Here is an 18,011-nt window from a genome sequence, read left to right on the forward strand (position 1 = left end):
GTTTTTATTACAGTAAGAGAAATGTTGCCATTATTATTTATTTTTTGGTGCTATCTCTGGGGCTTGTATCACGTCCTGGGGGTTATTCCTGAGCTTTCATGCTCAAGGCTAGTGCTCTACCACTTGGGCAACAGGTCTACTTCTGACTTTCTAGGTAGCTAATTGGAAATAAGAGTCTCATGGACATTCCTGATCAGGCTGGCTTCAAACTGCAATCTCAGCAGCCTGAGTAGTTAGGATTGAATGACCCATTGGTACCTGGCTAGGAATTTTATTCTTAATGCATAGAATCTAAAGGAAAAAATTATATAAGCTTTTAAAATAGGCCCTTTTACTAATAATACAAACATGAAATAAAACCCTTCAAACAAATACCAATTTCAGTAACAGTTTACATACAGCAATAATTTATTCTGAAATGTTCACTTAGTTTCTGTTGAGACACAATCCATGTCTCATTAATAAAAGAGCAGCCATCTCGCCTCAAACACCAGAATATACGACAGTTACAGCATAGCAAAAATTCTACCTACTTTCAGATAAAATCTAGTCCATGTAAAATAAGTTTCATTCAATGTTTTACAGTTACACAGTTTTGAGCACAAAATAGTGTGAATTATTACACTGTAGCTATCTCTATGCACGTCATGTGACCACAGAACTGTTAATCATTACTTCTGAAATTGAACCACCGGTTTCACTCATGCAGCAAAGCAAAGCAGGCTGGGTAAACTTATTCATCGGGAACCATATTACTGTGAATTTCACAGTCACATGATTAATTATGTTAGATGGAATCACAAGGACTAAATATTTATTTTTGCATAAATACCAATTTCTCCCTGATGTAAATTTATTTTATAAACTAGAAATGATTGATAACAACAATATATCATATCTTCTATCTGTAGTGTTCATTAAGACAATTAAAGGATAATGGGATGGATGCTACTTTAAATACATGTAAAACATACTGTACAAATATACTTGGCTTTACCATTTTTCCCCTAACTATCAAGAGTGCCTTCCAAAATATGACCAGTGAAGACAAAATGTACTATCAAATATGGCTTCCAGAACAAAACCCCTCTAACAAGAATCAAATCTATTTACAAAACTTTTCAATCTTTTGAAGTTTCATTTGAAACAAAATTTCTATATGCAGCTGTGATTAACACCTAATGTTTACACTTTTGTCCTTCCAGGTCTTTTAAACAGATGTCACAAGGTATGATCCAGAATGGCGCTTAGGACTTTGAGTTCCATTGGATTCTGTGCTGTCAGTTTTTGAATCTCGCTTCTTTGTGTTACTATTCACTGGTGTTGGAATTTGAGATGGCCGGGCTGAAGTGCTATCTGCACTGCTTTTCCTAGGGCTTGGGTTGTAATTAAAAGGTGTCACTCTGGCAGCTACAGTTCCACTAGGTGAACTATGTTTGCTGGAGCTACTTGAACTGAATGGAGTGCGTTCTGCTATAGAACTTTCACTCGTCTCTGCTGCTGGGACAGGATTGTTTTGTCCAGGTTTTGTCTCTGTTCCTTTTTGGTCTGGAGCATCTACCTGAATAAAAGAGTTCAGGCGGCTTTCCAAGCCCATGGTGTGCACAGGAACACTGCCAATATTCACATTTTGTTTTCCCTGATTATCTTTAGAATCTTTAACATTTCCCTTTTCTGAAACACTGTCAATCACTGGAGGAGTATTGCTAGTGGGAGATCTTCCAGATCTAGGGTTGTTAATGGGACAGTCCTCAATCCTTACCCAAACATCTTCTGTTTTAGAAACAGCAGGTGCCATTTGATAAATTAGAGTTTTTGATTCAGCACCATTTGTAGCACCTGAGGAAGTGGTCTGAGAAGTACTTGTGGGAGAAATTTCACTTTCTTTAATTTTTCTCCATGTTCCTTTTGTGGATACTTGGTTTTCTTTAGTTTGTTTGGTTCCTAAAACAGAGTTTACATGCTTTTCATCTTCACTTTTGGCTTTCTCACTGGACTCTGATGAAGCAGAAAGAATAGAAGATGAACTTCCAGTTCTTCTCCAGGTACTTACTCGAGGAAGGGATGATGAATGTTTGCTGTGCTCCCGCTTCCAGGTTCCTGATCTATTGATTGGAAGTCTGGAAGGACTTTCAGAATGAGACCGTGCTATATCATGTCTCTTTGCTGGCCGACCATCATTATACTCTATAGTGGGACTGAGATTCGGTGGGAGTTTTCGCCATCCACCAGACTGAACAGGGGAATGTGTGGCTAGAGACATATCAGGAAGAGAAGGACTTAAAACTGGTGTTTGTGCCTGGGACCTAGTAGGAGAATCTGGTCTGGAAGATGGTGAAAGAGATTCAAATGAGGCAGATTCCTCCAATTTTCTTCTTAGGGTTGGGCTTGGAGCTTCTTTAATGAAAGTAGACTGGCGTACCAATGCAGGTCTTTCTGATCTGTCAGATTCACTTCCACTTGACTTAGTTGAAGACATTCTGGAAAGTTCTACTTTTTTATTAGATCCATTGCTAGTATTCATTTGATTTAGTCCTTTAGAAGCAGACTCACTTCTTGGGATACTACTAGCATTCTTGGATAATCCTGTTTGTTTGGTAAGGTTTTGTTGGCTCATCTGCCTGCCTGGGGATGTATATGACATTTTACCAGAACCCGAGGACTTAGTTGATGAGGTACTAGGGGATGATGTCCTTGGAAGCTGAGACAATTTGTTAGGAGGACTTATTCCATTTCTACCTGGGGAAATTGAATTTCGCCCTGGAGACTGCAAAGGTCTACTCAATGGTTGCTGGGTAGGTCTTGAAGGAGTAGAATCTCTAGATCCTGATCTAGAAGGTCCTTTATTTGACCCACCAATTTGAGAAGTCTGCCTGGTAATAGGGCTCAATTCTGTTTTCACCGATGGCTTGGCTCCTCTTGGAGATGTGGTAACTGTTTGACCTTCACTGGGACTTTTGGAAGCTGGAGTTTTAAGGGGTGGGCCTTTTTTAGAAACAGGACTTGTACTTGAAGAGCTATTTCGAACTCCTGGAATATGAATCATTGTTCTACCTCTAGAGATTGAAGGCATGTTTGTTGGAAGGGGTTGTTTTACTTGGCTTGAAATTTCTGAATTTGAACGAATTTTTCCAGTAATCAAACTTTTATAAACTTTTTTTCCTCCTTTGATTCCTTTATTTTCAGATTCCATCTTTTTAGTTTCCAATGTGCTTTTCTCCCCAGGTTTGAGAATTCGTGGACCCTTATTACTTGTAAAGGGCTTTTCTTCTTGATCAGGTGTAAGATGAAAAGGTGATCCCAAAGAAATTCCTGATTTTAGAGAAAGAATGGAATCAGAATCAGATGATGCTTGCCTAGATAAACATGCAGCAGCAGCAGCTTGGTGCAAACTACTCACTATGGAATTTGCACCTTCCTGAATAGCTTTCCAATCAAAATTTTCTGAATCAGGGGATAAACCATGTTCTGAGTCAGGTCTCTGTATATCTTTCAAATCAAGGGTCAAATCTTCAGCTAATATGCCACCCATATTTCTGGGACTGTGTTTCTCATTATCACCCTTGAGTCTTGAAGGTCTTTTCTTTTTTGGCATTGCAGAACTTATACATTCTTGCAACAAATCATCTTCAGAATCAATACTAAGAGAGCTGAGAGAACTATTTCTTGAGAAACAAACGGGGGTGTCTTCTACATGAAATGATTTAGGAGCATAACCTGATGCCTGGGGTTTACGTGGTTCTCCTTGTGAGTCAGGAGACTCAGTTTGTTTGATAGGTTCATTTTCTTTGTTGTTGTTGTTTTCTTGGTCAATGTCACTGAGAGAACTTAGAGATGAATTACGAGAAAAGCAAACAGGAGTATTTTCGATGGCAAAATTTTGTAATTTTTCATCGGTTGCTGCTCCTCTATCTGGTATGTCTTTGGATGATTGAGGAAAGGTGGGTTGCTTCTGCAGTACAGGTTTAGACTGACCTCGATTTACTGTATGTTTTGTAACAGCTTGTGACTTATTAGCTGACTGCTGATTTGAGGTAAGTTCTGGATGGCTAGTAACTTTAGCATCCGAATCCTTACTTTCTTTTCCTTTTCTTAACTCAGCCTTTTCCCTAGAAAGATCAACATCGTCATCATCGAAGTCCAGGGAACTTAAAGAATCATTTCTTGAAAAGCAGTAAGGAGTTCCTTCAATAGGGGTGTAATGGTGTGGTGAATCAAAAGTAAAACTTCCTCTAACTCGATCTTCATTATTTGGTAGCTTATCATTGAAGTCCTTGGGATTATTTTTCAAGTTCTGTTTTTTTGAATCTTTGTTGTCTGTGAAAGGTCGTTCAGCATTTAAGTTATTTTGTGAGTCTGTACTCTTTCTTACATGTGTTCTACATTCAGTATTTTGTGGCATGGGTTTTACCGGTGAAGTAGGCTTCTTTTTCTTACTATCCATTTGGTTTTTATTAGTTCCAGATGAAGACATAGATGCTTGTTGGACCTGGTCCATTATCTTTTTCACTCGGAAAGGCTTGTGACTTTTTCCTTTGGGCATTGCAGAATTAATGCATTCTGCAAGAATATCACCTTCCTCTGTTTTATTGTCATCCAAGTTAGGCACAGTTATGGATGAGGCTTTTCCTCTTTGGATCTCATCTGTACTTCTGCCTTCCGTAGGAATGGTATCTCGTTTTTCAAATTCACTTGACTGGCCTCCTGCTCGAACTCCCTCTGCAGCAGCTAGCTCATTTGGAGGTGATTCTATTGTTAGATCACTTAGAGACGTAGTGGTAGAAAAGTTAATAGGTGTCCCTTCTACACAATATACCCGTGGTATATCATCTCCTGGTGTGAAACTAACATGCTTTTGTGCCTGTAACCTGTTCTGTGATGGCAGAAGCTTGTACACAGGCAGCTGACTTGGTTTTCTTGCTACAGGTGGAGGTAATTTTGAAGCAGTCTGGGCTAGCTTTTTGGCTTTACGTGATGACTTTGTTGGCATGGCAGAGATAATACATTCTTCTAATATTTCAATATCGTCATCATCTGATTCATCCAACAGATCTTTTTCAGAATCTGTAGGCTTTTCTTCTTTCTCTTTTTCTTGGTCTTCATTTGATTCTTCAGGCTGTTCTGGTTCTGTTTCATTCCCATTATCATTTTCCTCTACTGGAGGCATTATTCTTAACTCCACGTCTTTCTGTATAAAGGGCTCATCGAGGCTCAGAGCACTTAGGCTAGATGAACAAGAAAATGCATCTGGGGTGCTTTCTGTGGCAAAATGTAGTAAAGTATCAGCATCTGGAAGAACCTGGACTCTCTGAACTGCTGCATTTACAGTGGCTTGTTTAGGTCCACTCTCTCTCTTTTCAGCAGAGGGTACTTTATTTTTTGGTACTTCTCGTTGGGTTTGAGCTGTCTGAGGAGGTGGTGGTGGAGTTTTGCTTCTGCTTGGTGGCATAGTTTGTCCAGGACTATCTGGAAGGTCACTGGGGCTTATGATACCACTTACCATTCCACTACATGGCTCACTTTGAACAGAGCTGGCAATGGAACGACTCTCAAAACTATCAAGTGAGCTAACAGAAGTACATCTGCTGAACATGAGTGGAGTCTCCTGAACATAGTGCTCTGGTGGGCTTTTGGGTGTCTGAGCACCACTTTTAGAGGGAGATTTGGATCCTGAAGACAATTCGACAGCTTTGTGCCTGGCTGATTCTGTGGACAAACCAGAAGCTTGAAGTCTGCTAGATTTGCTTCTAACATGCTGTGACACTGTTGGGACTTCACTTACAGGATCTTCAGTGGATCTAGTCACACTGTTCTCTTTTATTTCTGCTATTTGCAGCTTACTAGCAGAATCTCCTTCCTGTGTTGTCTGGCCACATCCTATTTCATCTTCAGCTGATGACAAAGATGATAATGAGCTACACCTTGAAAAACATATTGGGGTGTCTTCTACACAGTAAGTCTGTATTGTTTCTTGGTTGATAGAAGGAACTTTGCAAGTGGTAGCTTTTTGAGTCTGACCATTTCTACTTTGTGCTGAACTTGGATGCAGCTGATTTTGCCTCTTGGCATTAGATGAAGGTGTGGATGGTGTATTCTCCGTGCTTGAAGAGATGTGTTCAGATTTAGTGCTTTGTGCAGTTGAACTCTTTGAAAATGAAAATGATTGCTTCTGTGAGGAAGATATGTCTGTAGCATATTTTAAACTATAATCAATAGGTTGATCCACATGATGTTTTTCCTCATTGTATTTTATACTATAATTTGTTGGTCTCTCCTCTTCTTCATGCTGTTCTTCTTCAGAGTAACGTTCACTATAGTTGGTAGGCTTATCATCTTCATAGTCATCTTCCTGACACAAAGACTGGTTAACATTTTGGTTAATTCCATGAGTAGAACCAACTCGATTTGTTTCTGAACCATTTGTTGCCCTTGACCTATACGGAGAAACACACTCCTGCTGTCCAAAATGTGGTTGGAACTTTAGGTGTTTCTCATCATTGCTCTCAGGATATACAGGGTAATTGGTATTTTGACTTCTTGATTGTCTTTGCTCACTTTGTTTTATTTCATCTTCTATTATGTGTTTGGGTCTTGCCCATCTTTCATTCTGTGAAGGACTTTGCCTTCCAGAGTTCAACTGCTCATCTGAATATTTAAGACTATAATTTATTGGCGTATCTAGTTCTCCATCATTATCATCCATATGATTTGCACTATGTATTTTATGGGCTAGGTCAGCTGGATATTGACCATAACTGCAAAATTTACTTTCATCATCTTCAGAATAAGATTCAATTGAAGGTTTCATTTGACCTCTCTTTCCATAACCATCACTACTACTGACACTATTTAAACTATCATTTGAAGATCTCTTACATTCTAGTTTGGCATAAGGCATGGAGCATGTCCTATTTGAATTTTCTGACTTAGCAAAATTGTATGCATTTGAATGTGTGTGGGCAGCAGAGCTTCTTCTTATTGCATTCCTTTCATCTGTCACACAATGTAATTCTGTAGTGGAACCAGAACTTCTGTCTTCCTGGGAGCTATGAATGGCTGATACTTCTTCCATGACTTTGGCAATCTGGGCTGCAGTGGTAGATATCTGCAAACTTCGCTTTGAAGAGGTTCCTGGATTTTCTGTTGCTGGATGATAGCTGGTTAGGCCAATTCCTCGTTCTCTCTCCAAACTTCTATCTTTTTCAGAACGAGAACTATCTAAACTTCCCCTAGAAGAAGAGGAGCTAGGCAATACTGTAGTATTCAAATATGGTGAAAGAACAGTCATGTTTCCAGTATTAAAACTGTCTGATCTAGTGTCATCATGTCGATTGGCATCAAAAACATAGTCACCATAAAGACTTTGCTTGTGTCTCTGCTTACTACGATGAGATGCCTTGGGACTTAAATTGTCAATATTATCAAAAGTTTCAGATAAATGCTGAGCATCTAATTCTGCTTCTAGGGCTTTTTGTTTCCTAACATGAAGAGATGGCAAGCTTGAACCAGGAGACATAATATTGGCATCCTTATACTTTGCAGGCCTGTTTGCCATGAGATTCCTCAAAGCTGCAGCACTTCCCATAGCAATCATTTTGTGCTTTGAATGAATGAGATTCTTGAGCATGCTAACTGCTCCCATATCCCACAATGCTTCCTGGTCTTTAGGATTTCTTGCAGAGAGATTCCACAAAGTTCCACATGCATTACTGACTATTGTCAAGCTGTGAGATTTTAAGTGCTGCAACAAGGTTTGTAAGCAATTGTTCTCTCTTAGGATTTGCCTGAAATAAAAACAAGAAATCCCAGAATTAAGGTTAAAAAATATGTAAGGTGACAAAAGGACAAAAATATTATAGATCTGAAGATAATTACAAAAGTAATAGGAACAACAGCTAGTGATTGTATACAGAGATTCCTTTCTTGAACACTTATTTGTTAAACATATCATTTGAAATATGATATAAAAATGTTAATAAATGGGGCCGGTAGTTTGGCCTAGTGGTTAAAGTGCTTGCCTAGCATGCATGAAGACCCGGGTTCGATTCCTTGGTACCACATACATAGATAAAAGCCAGAAGTGGTGCTGAGGCTCAAGTGGTAGAGCTCTAGCCTTGAGAAAGTCCAAGGACAGTGCTCAGGCCCTGAGCTCAAGCCCAGGACTGGCAAAAAAAAAAAAAAAAAAAAAAGTTAATAAATTCTTCAATAAAAAATAGGAATAACATGACTGCACCACTTCTAAGTTCCAAGTATTCCACAACTTCTTTTGTTTTTTTCGTAAATTTAATATTTGAAGTATTTGTTACATCAAAAGAAGTAGAAATGTTATTTTTTTAAAATCTGTATGTCCTACTCAGATTCGACAGCTTCAACTTTTTTGCGGGGGGGAGGGGGTCATAGGGCTTGAACTCTGGGCCTGGGCACTATCCTGAACTTTTCAACTCCTGGTTACTACACTATCCCTGGGCCTGGGTGTTGGTCCCTGAGTTCTTCAGCTCAAGGCTACCACCCTACCCTTGAGACACAGCCCCACTTCCCATTTTCTAGAGATTAATTGGAAATGAGGCTCTTGGATTTGTAGTGCACAGTCTTTTTTTTGGGGGGGGGGGGAGGCTTGGGGCTTGAACTCTGGGCCTGGGCGCTGTTCCTGAGTTCTTCAGCTCAAGGCTACCACCCTACTCTGTCCCTGAGTAAGGCTACCACCATACTCTTGAGCCAATCCCTACGTACTGTTTTCTAGAGGTTAATTGTAGATAAGAGACTCAGTTCCTTTTGTGCCTGGGCTGGCTTTGAAACTTAATCCTCAGATCTCAGCCTCCTGAGAATAGCTAAGATTAGAGGCATGAGCCACCGTGCCTGGCCAAGTTAAGCTTTTTTTGGAGCAGATACATGTACTCTACTCACACAGTGATGTTTGTCTAATTTAAAAACATTATGAAGTTGGGCAACAGTGACTCATGCGTCTAATCCTAGCTACTCAGGAGACTGAGATCTGAAGACTGAGGTTCAAAGCCAGCCTGGGCACTAAAATGTCAGGGAGACCCTGATCTTCAATTGACCACCAGAAAACCAGAAATGGCACCGTGGCTTAAGTGGTAGAGCATGAGCCTTGAGCTGAAATACTCAGGGACAGTGCCCAGGCCCAGAGTTCAAGCCCCATGGCCAACTCAAAATAAAAAAAAAATAAAAAAAATTATGAAAACTGGGTGAGGTGGTTCACTGCTGTTACTAGCTACTCAGGAGGCTGAAATTTAAGGATCGTGGTTTAAAGCCAGCCCTGGCACTAAAGTCCCATGAGACTCACACCTCCAACTAATCACCAGAACACTGGAAGTGGCGCAGTGGCTCAAGGTGTAGGGCAGCAGTAACCTTGAGCTGAATCGCTCAGGAAAAAAGTGCCCAGATTCAGAGTTCAAGCCCTACAACTGACCAAAAAAGAAAAGAAAAGAAATCTTAAAACTGAATAGGGATGTTATGGTAATTTAATCTATAGATATAGGCCACAATATTGACAAATAAGCTATTTTAGAAGAGGCAGATAGAACTGTAAAACTGATTGATCTTTATGTAGTCAGAGCACAATGTATGCTCTTAGATGAACAAACTTACTTTCTAGAGTGGTCTCTGTATTTCTGGACTGATTTTGTGATAATTGCTATCTTTCTTAAAAGGGTTCTCTGGGAGATTGTATGTGTAGTTATTAATTGAAAATATATAACTGAAAGGTATTTAAAGCATAAGTACAAAGGCTAGAAATCAATAAAATGGACTCTGGTGCTTGAAATAGCTATAGTGTTGTAATGTGAAACTGACAATGGCAGCACTGCACTAGTGAGCTATGAAATAGTTAAAGAGTAAACAGTAAGCTTTAATGCAGCAGTTTTCTCTCCGTAGTCTAGTAGTCAATTGAAGGAGGATTTTTAAAGTTCAAGGAGTCTTCTTTGAAAGGGATATCAAGCTATATTTTATGCATCAAAAGCATAAAGAAAAAATGTTTAGGGGTTAGGAGTTTGGCTTAGTGGTAGAGTGCTTGCCTAGCATGCACAAAGCCCTGGGTTTGACTCCTTGGAACCACATACATAGAAAAAGCTGGAAGTGCTGCTGTGGCTCAAGTGGAAGAGTGCTAGCTTTGAGAAAGTTCAAGGACATTGTCTAAGCCCTGAGTTCAAGCCCCAGGACTGACAAAAAAGATAATAACATAGGAGGAGTAATACTGGATAAGTTAAATAAAAATTAAGCTGTGAAAGATCCCTGTTTTTTTTTTTTTTTTTTGTGCCCTGAATCTCTAGTAATCTCTTAGGTTTCACAGATCTAGTAGCTTAATAAATGGCTGGTAGTTGAGTAATACAATCAAATTAAGATACCATTAGAAGGTGAGTGCTGGTGGCTCACACCTGTAATCCTAATTACTACCTAAAAGAAAGCTAGAAGTGGAGCTGTGCACTAGAAAGTTCCAGGACAGGTACCCCCTTCCCCCTACAAAAAAAGATACCATTAGGAAACATCTGAATCTTTATTTACTGAATCATGCTTATAGTTTTGGCCTTTTTAAAATAAGACCCATATTCTTTTATATTATATTAACAAAATATATAAGGATTATTTCTAATATTTGTAATTTTTATTTTTCCTCTATTATGGGTCAATCCTTTCAATTATCATTTATTTTCAGATTGATTTAAGATACTATAAACTGTATTAGAAGGAACAAACTAATGAATTAAGAAGTAGGAGTTACTATTTTTTCACTGTATTAATATTTTGGCTTAGAATTTCCATAATTACACAAAATACTATTTGTAATGAGGTCTTTTGAAGGAAATGAATTCTATACTAGTTTATTGAAAAGTAATACAAAACTCTGTATATACCTGTGGTCTTCATTTGTAGCTATCAGGCTGGACACATTCCGTAATATCCCACCTCCACTTTCAATAATGGCTAAAGTATTTGTCTGGCTCCGGTAAGTGAGAGTGCCAACCAAAAATGCAAGTGCACCATCTACAGCACATATATCAGCTTTATTTTCAGTGCAATGTGCTGACAAATTCCATAAGGCACTCAATACACTTTTGAGGGTGGATTCCTATTAAGAAACAGAGTAAGTGTCAAATTCTACCTAAGAGTTAGAATTTATTGCTTGTAACTTCTACCTACTACATTCACTTTTATTAGATGAATTATTTTCCCTTTTATTTCCTTTATTACTGATTCCTCATTGGTAAGTTAGAATCTCCGATTTAGAAAAACTTTCATAAAATGCTGAATGGAATTTAAGTCAGTTATATCTCTATAAAACAAGTACAATATATTAAACTATCATCTTCATCTTAAGTGTTGAGGTGATACTTGTGAACTCTTAATTCTTTCTAAAAAGATTACTAAACAGAATCAATACACATTATGAAAAGATCACCTCAGGATAATTGAATACTCAACTTAAAAAACTTTCATATACCATATGTAGATATGGAAAGATAGATCTAAGAAGTACTGTTAAGTGATAAGAACAAAATACAATATTACCTTTAATTAAAAATGTACATATATATATTTGGTTAATTAAAAAGCAACTTCTGAAAAGAAGAAAGGATACTGAGGAAAGTACAACTTCTTAAAAATTTCAAAGAAAAAGTACAGAAAGCCACACTCTCTTAATATATAATACAGTAACTACCACAGAAATATTCTGATAAACAATTAAAGATATTTGGTTTCAACTTGCCATGGTGTGTCAGTGTTTTTACTACATAATTAAGAAATATTCATTAGAAATCTACTTTATGTGCTTGGTGTTATGGATTATATCTGTAATCTCATCTACCTGAAGGCAGCTACCAAGAGGATTGAGGTTCCAGGCCATTCTAGGCAAAGAAGTTATAAAGACCTGCCTCAACAGAAAAGATAGGCATGCCTGTCAGCCCAGCTATGTAGGAGATGTTAAGTAGGAAATCATGATCCAGGCTGGTCTGGACAACAACAACAAAAAAAACCATGATGCCCTAACTGAAGAATAATGAAAGCAAAAAGGGCTGGGAATATAATTCAAGTGGTAAAGCACTACCAAGGTAAGGCCTTGAGTTTAATTCCCAGTAGCACAACAACAAAACAAAGCAACAAAAATCCAAAAGGTACACTGGTCTTAATCATAAGTAGAGGCACTCCTCCAGATAAAATGACAAAGTAATCTAAGACAAAGATTATTATTATTATTGCAGGGCTGGGGGTATGTCTGTCTCAGTGGTAGAATGTCTGCCTAGCATGTAAAGATTACTACAGCCTGAATTATTAAATTAAACATTTCATGGAAGGATAAGACCTGTACACTTAGAAATAAGAGAAGACATAGCGGCTCCTGACAGAGGAAGCAGAAGAAGACAAGACTTGGGAGTGGGGATCAGCAAGGGAGGACTGATGGAAAAATAAGACACAAAAGGAGATGGAAGACCATGCTAGGCAACAGCAAAACAATAGTTCAGAGATGTCAAAAATAGTCTTTGAATGCTACAACAAATGTTTTGGACCTAACTCAAACAAATAGCTCAATACTTTATTGGTCTTACTAAGAATGAAATTAGCTAGGGTATTATTGGCTCAGGACTATAATAATAGCTACTTGCAAGGCTGTGATCCAGAGGACTGCTGTTTAAACCAGCAAAAGTAGAAAATTCTTGAAGACTATATATTCAAAATGACCAGCAAAAAATCTGGTTTGGAGTTGTGACTCAAGTGGCAGAGTGCTAGCCAAACAAGTGCAAAGCCCTGAGTTCAAATCCAGTACTGCCAAAAAAAGGACAGAGAAATGTAGAAACTGTCAGACATGTAAAAGAGGTAGAAAGGAAGTACTTTCAACAATTAAGATGTAAGAAGCATAAGAACTCAGTTTTAATTACATGTGGCTGTAATGAAGGTGGGACAGTCAAGCATTCAGAGAATAAAATGAACTAAACTGCAATTGGCAGAGCAACTCTGACATTTTTATTTTACTTGTTTTGTGCTAGTATGAGGGCTTGAACTCAGAGCCTCTGGCTTTTGCTTGGCTTTTTTTCTCAAAAATGATGCTCCTACACTTTCAATTTTGGTTATTTCTAGTGGTTAATTGGAGATAAGGGTCTATCAGGTTTATATACATGGGGTAGCTTTGAACCTTGATTCTTAGATCTTACTTCAGAGCAGCTAGGATTATAGGTATCAGTCACAGGTGTCGTTTCTATTATTTCAAAAGTTCTGTCTGAGCCTGGTGCCAGTGGCTAACACCTATAATCCTAGTTACTAGGAAGCTGAGATTTGAGGATTATAGTTCATAGTCAGCCCAGGCAGAAAAACTCCTTTTTCAACTAGCTAGCAAAAAAACCCAAAAAACAACTGGAGGTGTGACTAGAGTGGTAGAGCACCAGTTATTATTTTTTTTCATATATTTTTTATCGTACTTAATAGAAGGGTTACATGATATTTGCCAGACAGAAGGTGCATTAATTCACATACACTGATACCCTTCCACCTGTCTTGGTCCCCATTTCCCTCCCCCCTACCCCCACCCCTCATCTTGTTTTCCCCCCTTCCCTACCCAATTTCAAATAACCAAATACAAATATATCCGATATAACAGGTAACAAAGTGAGATACTGTAACAATATGAGATAACCAAGGGACAGCAAAAGAGATGAGAGATAACATAGTACCTTAAGGACAACAATCATTCATTATATGGCTTATGTTTCTATATCCTAGAGATCCTTTCATTTAGCATCATACTATATGGAATTTTGTATCAAGGTTTTTAGAGCACCAGTTATGAACCAAAAAGCTCCTCCCACCTAAGAGAACCCCCTCCCCCCAATCCCTAAATCTTAAATGAAATAAAGAACAGAATGGGTTATGTTATGATGGTTCAGGCAAGCATGGTGGCTCATGCCTGTAATCCTAGCTACTCAGCAGGCTGAGATCTGAGGACCGAGGTTCAAAGCCAGCCGGGGACCTGAGACTCTTATCTTCAATTAACATCTAAAAAACAGGAAATGGGGCTTGGCTCAAAGGTGGGGTGGTAGCCTTGGGCTGAAGAGCACAAGGACAATGCCCAGGCCCAGTTCAAGTCCCATAACCTACAAAAATAAATAAATAAATAAATAAATAAAGCAAAAGATGGTTCAATGGTTAATATGCAGCACAACATTACCACTTGAACTTTAATTCTGGCCTTTTCTGATTTATTAAAAGTAAGAGTCTTGAGAACTTGTCTGTCTAGGCTGGCAGATCTGGGCCTCTTGAGTAGCTAGGATTATAGGCATGAGCCACTTCTGAGTGGCTTTTAAATTTACCTGAAAGAAAAATAGCCTAATTTATGTAACAGATAACCAACCTTCTATAAACATTGTTTTTTTGGGGGGTGGTTTCCTCATTTCTTGGTTCCAACAACTCTAGATATGATTAAGAAACTTAAAGAACTTTAGGAGCTTGAGAATTGGAAAATACATAACACATACCAGTGATTTCTCAATCAGGAGTTTTTTAAAATTCCTTCTCCCTCCTGGGGGGACATATGGCAATATCTGGAAACATTTTTTTTTCACTTTATTTTTTATTATCGAGGTAATATATAGAAGGGTTACAGGTACATTCGCCAGATAGTGGATGCATTACTTCTCACACATTGATACCCCTTCTTATGTTTTTGTCCTCACTTTCCTCCCCCCACCTCCTCCCAATCATCTTGTTTTCCCTCCTTCCCTTTCCTGTTTCAAATAAACATATTGGAAACATTTCTGATTGAGTTGCAATTTAGTGCATATGCACTAGCAGTTAAAGGACAAAGATTAGGAAGGCTTCTAAGACTCAGGTCAGCCTAAAGCAAGGCTTTTTGTGGCACAAAACATTTCCAATGCTGAGGGTGAGAAATTCTCTTAAAATCTTTCCTGATTGCTACCTTGTGAATCTGGACTCAAACAATGCACAGATGAGATAAGGTCAGAGATTAAGGACTCTATTGAGTGAAAAAAGGAAATAAAGTAACTAAATGCAAATTTATATTATAACAGTAAATGTTTTCAAAGGTACCTTTTTAACTTCCAAAGCACATTCCATTAGTGCTTTTACACTTCCAACTTCTCGCAATGTCTTCTTACTATTTACATCTGCTCGCCAAGACAAATTTCTCAAAACACTTGCAACAACCTGAAAATAAATTAATTTTAAAATAGTCTGAATATAAAATGATCATATCAGTGTCATTTGGTTTCTAATGCAGGGGTTAAAAAAAGTGCATTACAGGTTAAATAAACCATAGCCAACATGCTGTTTTACATATTTTGCTTTTGAAATATTATACACACACACAATCTTGCATGAGATGAGAGTCAAAATACATAATTGAAAAAAATACATAATTCAGCTGGGCACAAGGTGGCTCATGCCTGTAACCCTAGCTACTCAGGAGGCTGAGATCTGTTGTGGCAGGACAAAAAGGACCTGAGATTCCTATCTCCAACTAAGCTCGAGAAAATGGGAAGTGGGGCTTGGCTCAAGGGTACGGCGGTAACTTTGAGCTGAAGAGCTCAGGGACAGCACCCAGGCTCAGGGGTGAGGCAGTAGCCTTGGAGCTGAAGAGCTCAGGACCAATGCCCAGGTTGAATTCAAGCCAATGACCCGACCCCCCAAAAAATGCGTAATTAACTAGCTTCATATATACTCTACATACAAAACCTGAAAGTAACTTTATATATGTTTCTAATAATGTGCATGAAATCCAGTTTCATGGTACTGAAATCTTCAGTTGTGACATCATATTGGCACTCAAAATATTTCAGATATTAACTTCTATGTAGGGACAGCAGGGAAAAACCTAGAGCATAAAGGGTAACACTGTCCAAAAAGTACTCATTACTTGATGTATGTAATTTCTCTTTATACAGCTTTTTAATAATAATGTAATAGCTTTTCAAAAAAGGAAAAAAAATCAAGATGTTAGAGTATTTTGGATTTTGGTTAAGGAATGACGCATCTATATCAAAGCATATATGCATGCATGGAAATGTCACGGGAAACTCATTATTTGTACAATGAACATGATTGGATAATTACAATCCTAAAGTAGAGTTCTGTCTGTTTCTGAAGAAATTTCTCCTAAGAGCTACTACTGTGCCAAATGGAATTCTTCTAATATACAGATTTCTCTTTATTGTTAAGACAACTATAAACATTTACCCAAACCATAGATTAACAATAAATCCATACATTAACGGGTTAATATCCAAGAAAACCCATGAAATCCTAGGCAGTACCTGCTGTAAATCTTCACTTTCAGATTTCAGTTGGGCCACAAGTGCTCTCATGCAGCCTTTCATAGAGCAGAGGGTAGCCTGTAAAATTAAGAGAACAGTGTCACCAATAGGGCAATCTAAAGTCATGTTTCAGTTTTGGCTACTAAACCTTAAATATAGTTTTAATTTCAAACATAACTGATATTTTACCTATAAAAGATCCAGAACAGAATTATATCTAAATGAAAGACAAAAGTCTCCTAACTGCTACTTTCTTTCCTTGCCAAACTAGAAAATAAAACAAAAAGAAATGTTAAGCAAAAGGTTTTAAAGTCTTTTATGTGCTTGGAATCAGTTCATATGTAACATTTACTTATCAGTATTTTTAGGGTTTTCCTTTCATTTCTAAGAAGTGTTTATCATAAATAAATGCCTCATTGGAGCACATACAACACAGTCCCTGGGAGTTTGGCCTACTGGTAGAGTGCTTTCCTGGCATGCACGGAGCCCTGGGTTTGATCTCTCAGTATCATATACACAGAAAAAGCTGGGAGTGGTGCTGTGGCTCAAGTGATAGAGTGCTAGCCTTGAGAAAGTCCAAGGATAGTGCCTAGGCCATGAGTTCAAGCCCAGGACTGGCAGTAAGTAAATAAATAAGTCTCTTATCATATCACACCCATAGGTGTGCTTTTGCCTTTGATAAGGCACAAGATAACCAAATTAGTAAAGATAAGCAGTGGATGTAAAGTACAGGTTTTTATTAGTCATTGTTTAGTCAGAAAGGGGTGACAAAAATAAAAAGCGGTATTTTTTTTTGTCTCATTTGTTTTAAAAAGTATGAAAGAGACTGAAATCTGAGTTTCTGTGTGTGTATGAGCCAGTCATGGCCTGAACTCAGGTCCTGGGTGTTGTCTCTGAATTTTTTTTTGCTTAAGGCTAGACTCCACCACTTGAGCTACAGCTCCACTTCTGGCTTTTTTGATTCTGAATTGGAGATATGAGTCTCACAGATTTTCCTTCCCAGGCCATTTTGAACCTTGATCTTTAGATCTCAGCCACTCTGAGTAGTTAGGATTATAGGCATGAGCCATAGCACCCAGCATACCTGAGTATCTTAAGAAACAGATTTACTTTTGTCATTGGCTGGCATTCTACCACCTGAGCTATGTCTCCAATCCCAAGAAACAGATCTTATGGAAAAAAAACCCAAAAAACATACCTTGTTGGCTACATCTCCAAAAGTCAAGTTTGTCAAAGCCATTCCAGCATATCGTCTTAAAGTAATACTGTAGTGGTCATTAGTAAGCCCATACATCTCACAGTCCACTTGCAATAATTCTGCAATGGCCTGTAGTCCCCCTAATTTAAAAAGGGCAAGAGGAAAAAGATAGTAATAATCTAAAATTAAACTAATTGGTGTCTATTTGATAACTTAAGTATTAGGAAAATGAATCTCAAAGAATGAGAATATAATTTGCCTTTAAAATTATAGGCAAAAAATTACAAAGGACTTTTATGTAGTGTATTTATAAAGTATACCAGACAACTATTCCATCACTGCGTTTCTAGACCCTCCAGGCTTTGCTTTACTGAAATGAAAGTTTTTTTTCTATTTATTGCCAACAATGAAGAAGGCCATTTTTAAATTCCAGGTCTTCCTAAACATAAATAGGAAAATGCAACTTATTAGTGTAACTTTACAAACACTCTCCACTGTCACGTACTGTGGCCTAAATCATTTAACATTAAAAAAAT

The 18,011-nt window shown here is 38.0% G+C and overlaps 1 protein-coding gene across 9 annotated transcripts in view; it reads right to left on the minus strand.

Moving 5' to 3' along the window:
- Positions 1 to 390: 390 nt before the first annotated feature.
- The window catches only part of Apc (APC regulator of Wnt signaling pathway), a 91,875-nt gene continuing 74,254 nt past the window's right edge, over positions 391 to 18,011 (minus strand). For all 9 annotated transcript variants that reach the window (XM_090331494.1, XM_090331492.1, XM_090331489.1 and 6 more), the window contains 5 exons: positions 17,476 to 17,615; positions 16,278 to 16,355; positions 15,055 to 15,171; positions 10,872 to 11,086; positions 391 to 7,784 (listed from right to left, as the gene is read on the minus strand). In XM_090331494.1, coding sequence (XP_090187620.1) covers positions 1,211 to 7,784; positions 10,872 to 11,086; positions 15,055 to 15,171; positions 16,278 to 16,355; positions 17,476 to 17,615 — 7,124 coding nt within the window. In that variant the 3' untranslated portion in view covers positions 391 to 1,210. The remainder of the gene's footprint in view (positions 7,785 to 10,871; positions 11,087 to 15,054; positions 15,172 to 16,277; positions 16,356 to 17,475; positions 17,616 to 18,011) is intronic.

Source organism: Megascapheus bottae, chromosome 4, assembly GCF_031878675.1.
Source record: "Megascapheus bottae isolate mThoBot1 chromosome 4, mThoBot2.hap1, whole genome shotgun sequence".
Lineage (NCBI taxonomy): Eukaryota > Metazoa > Chordata > Mammalia > Rodentia > Geomyidae > Megascapheus > Megascapheus bottae.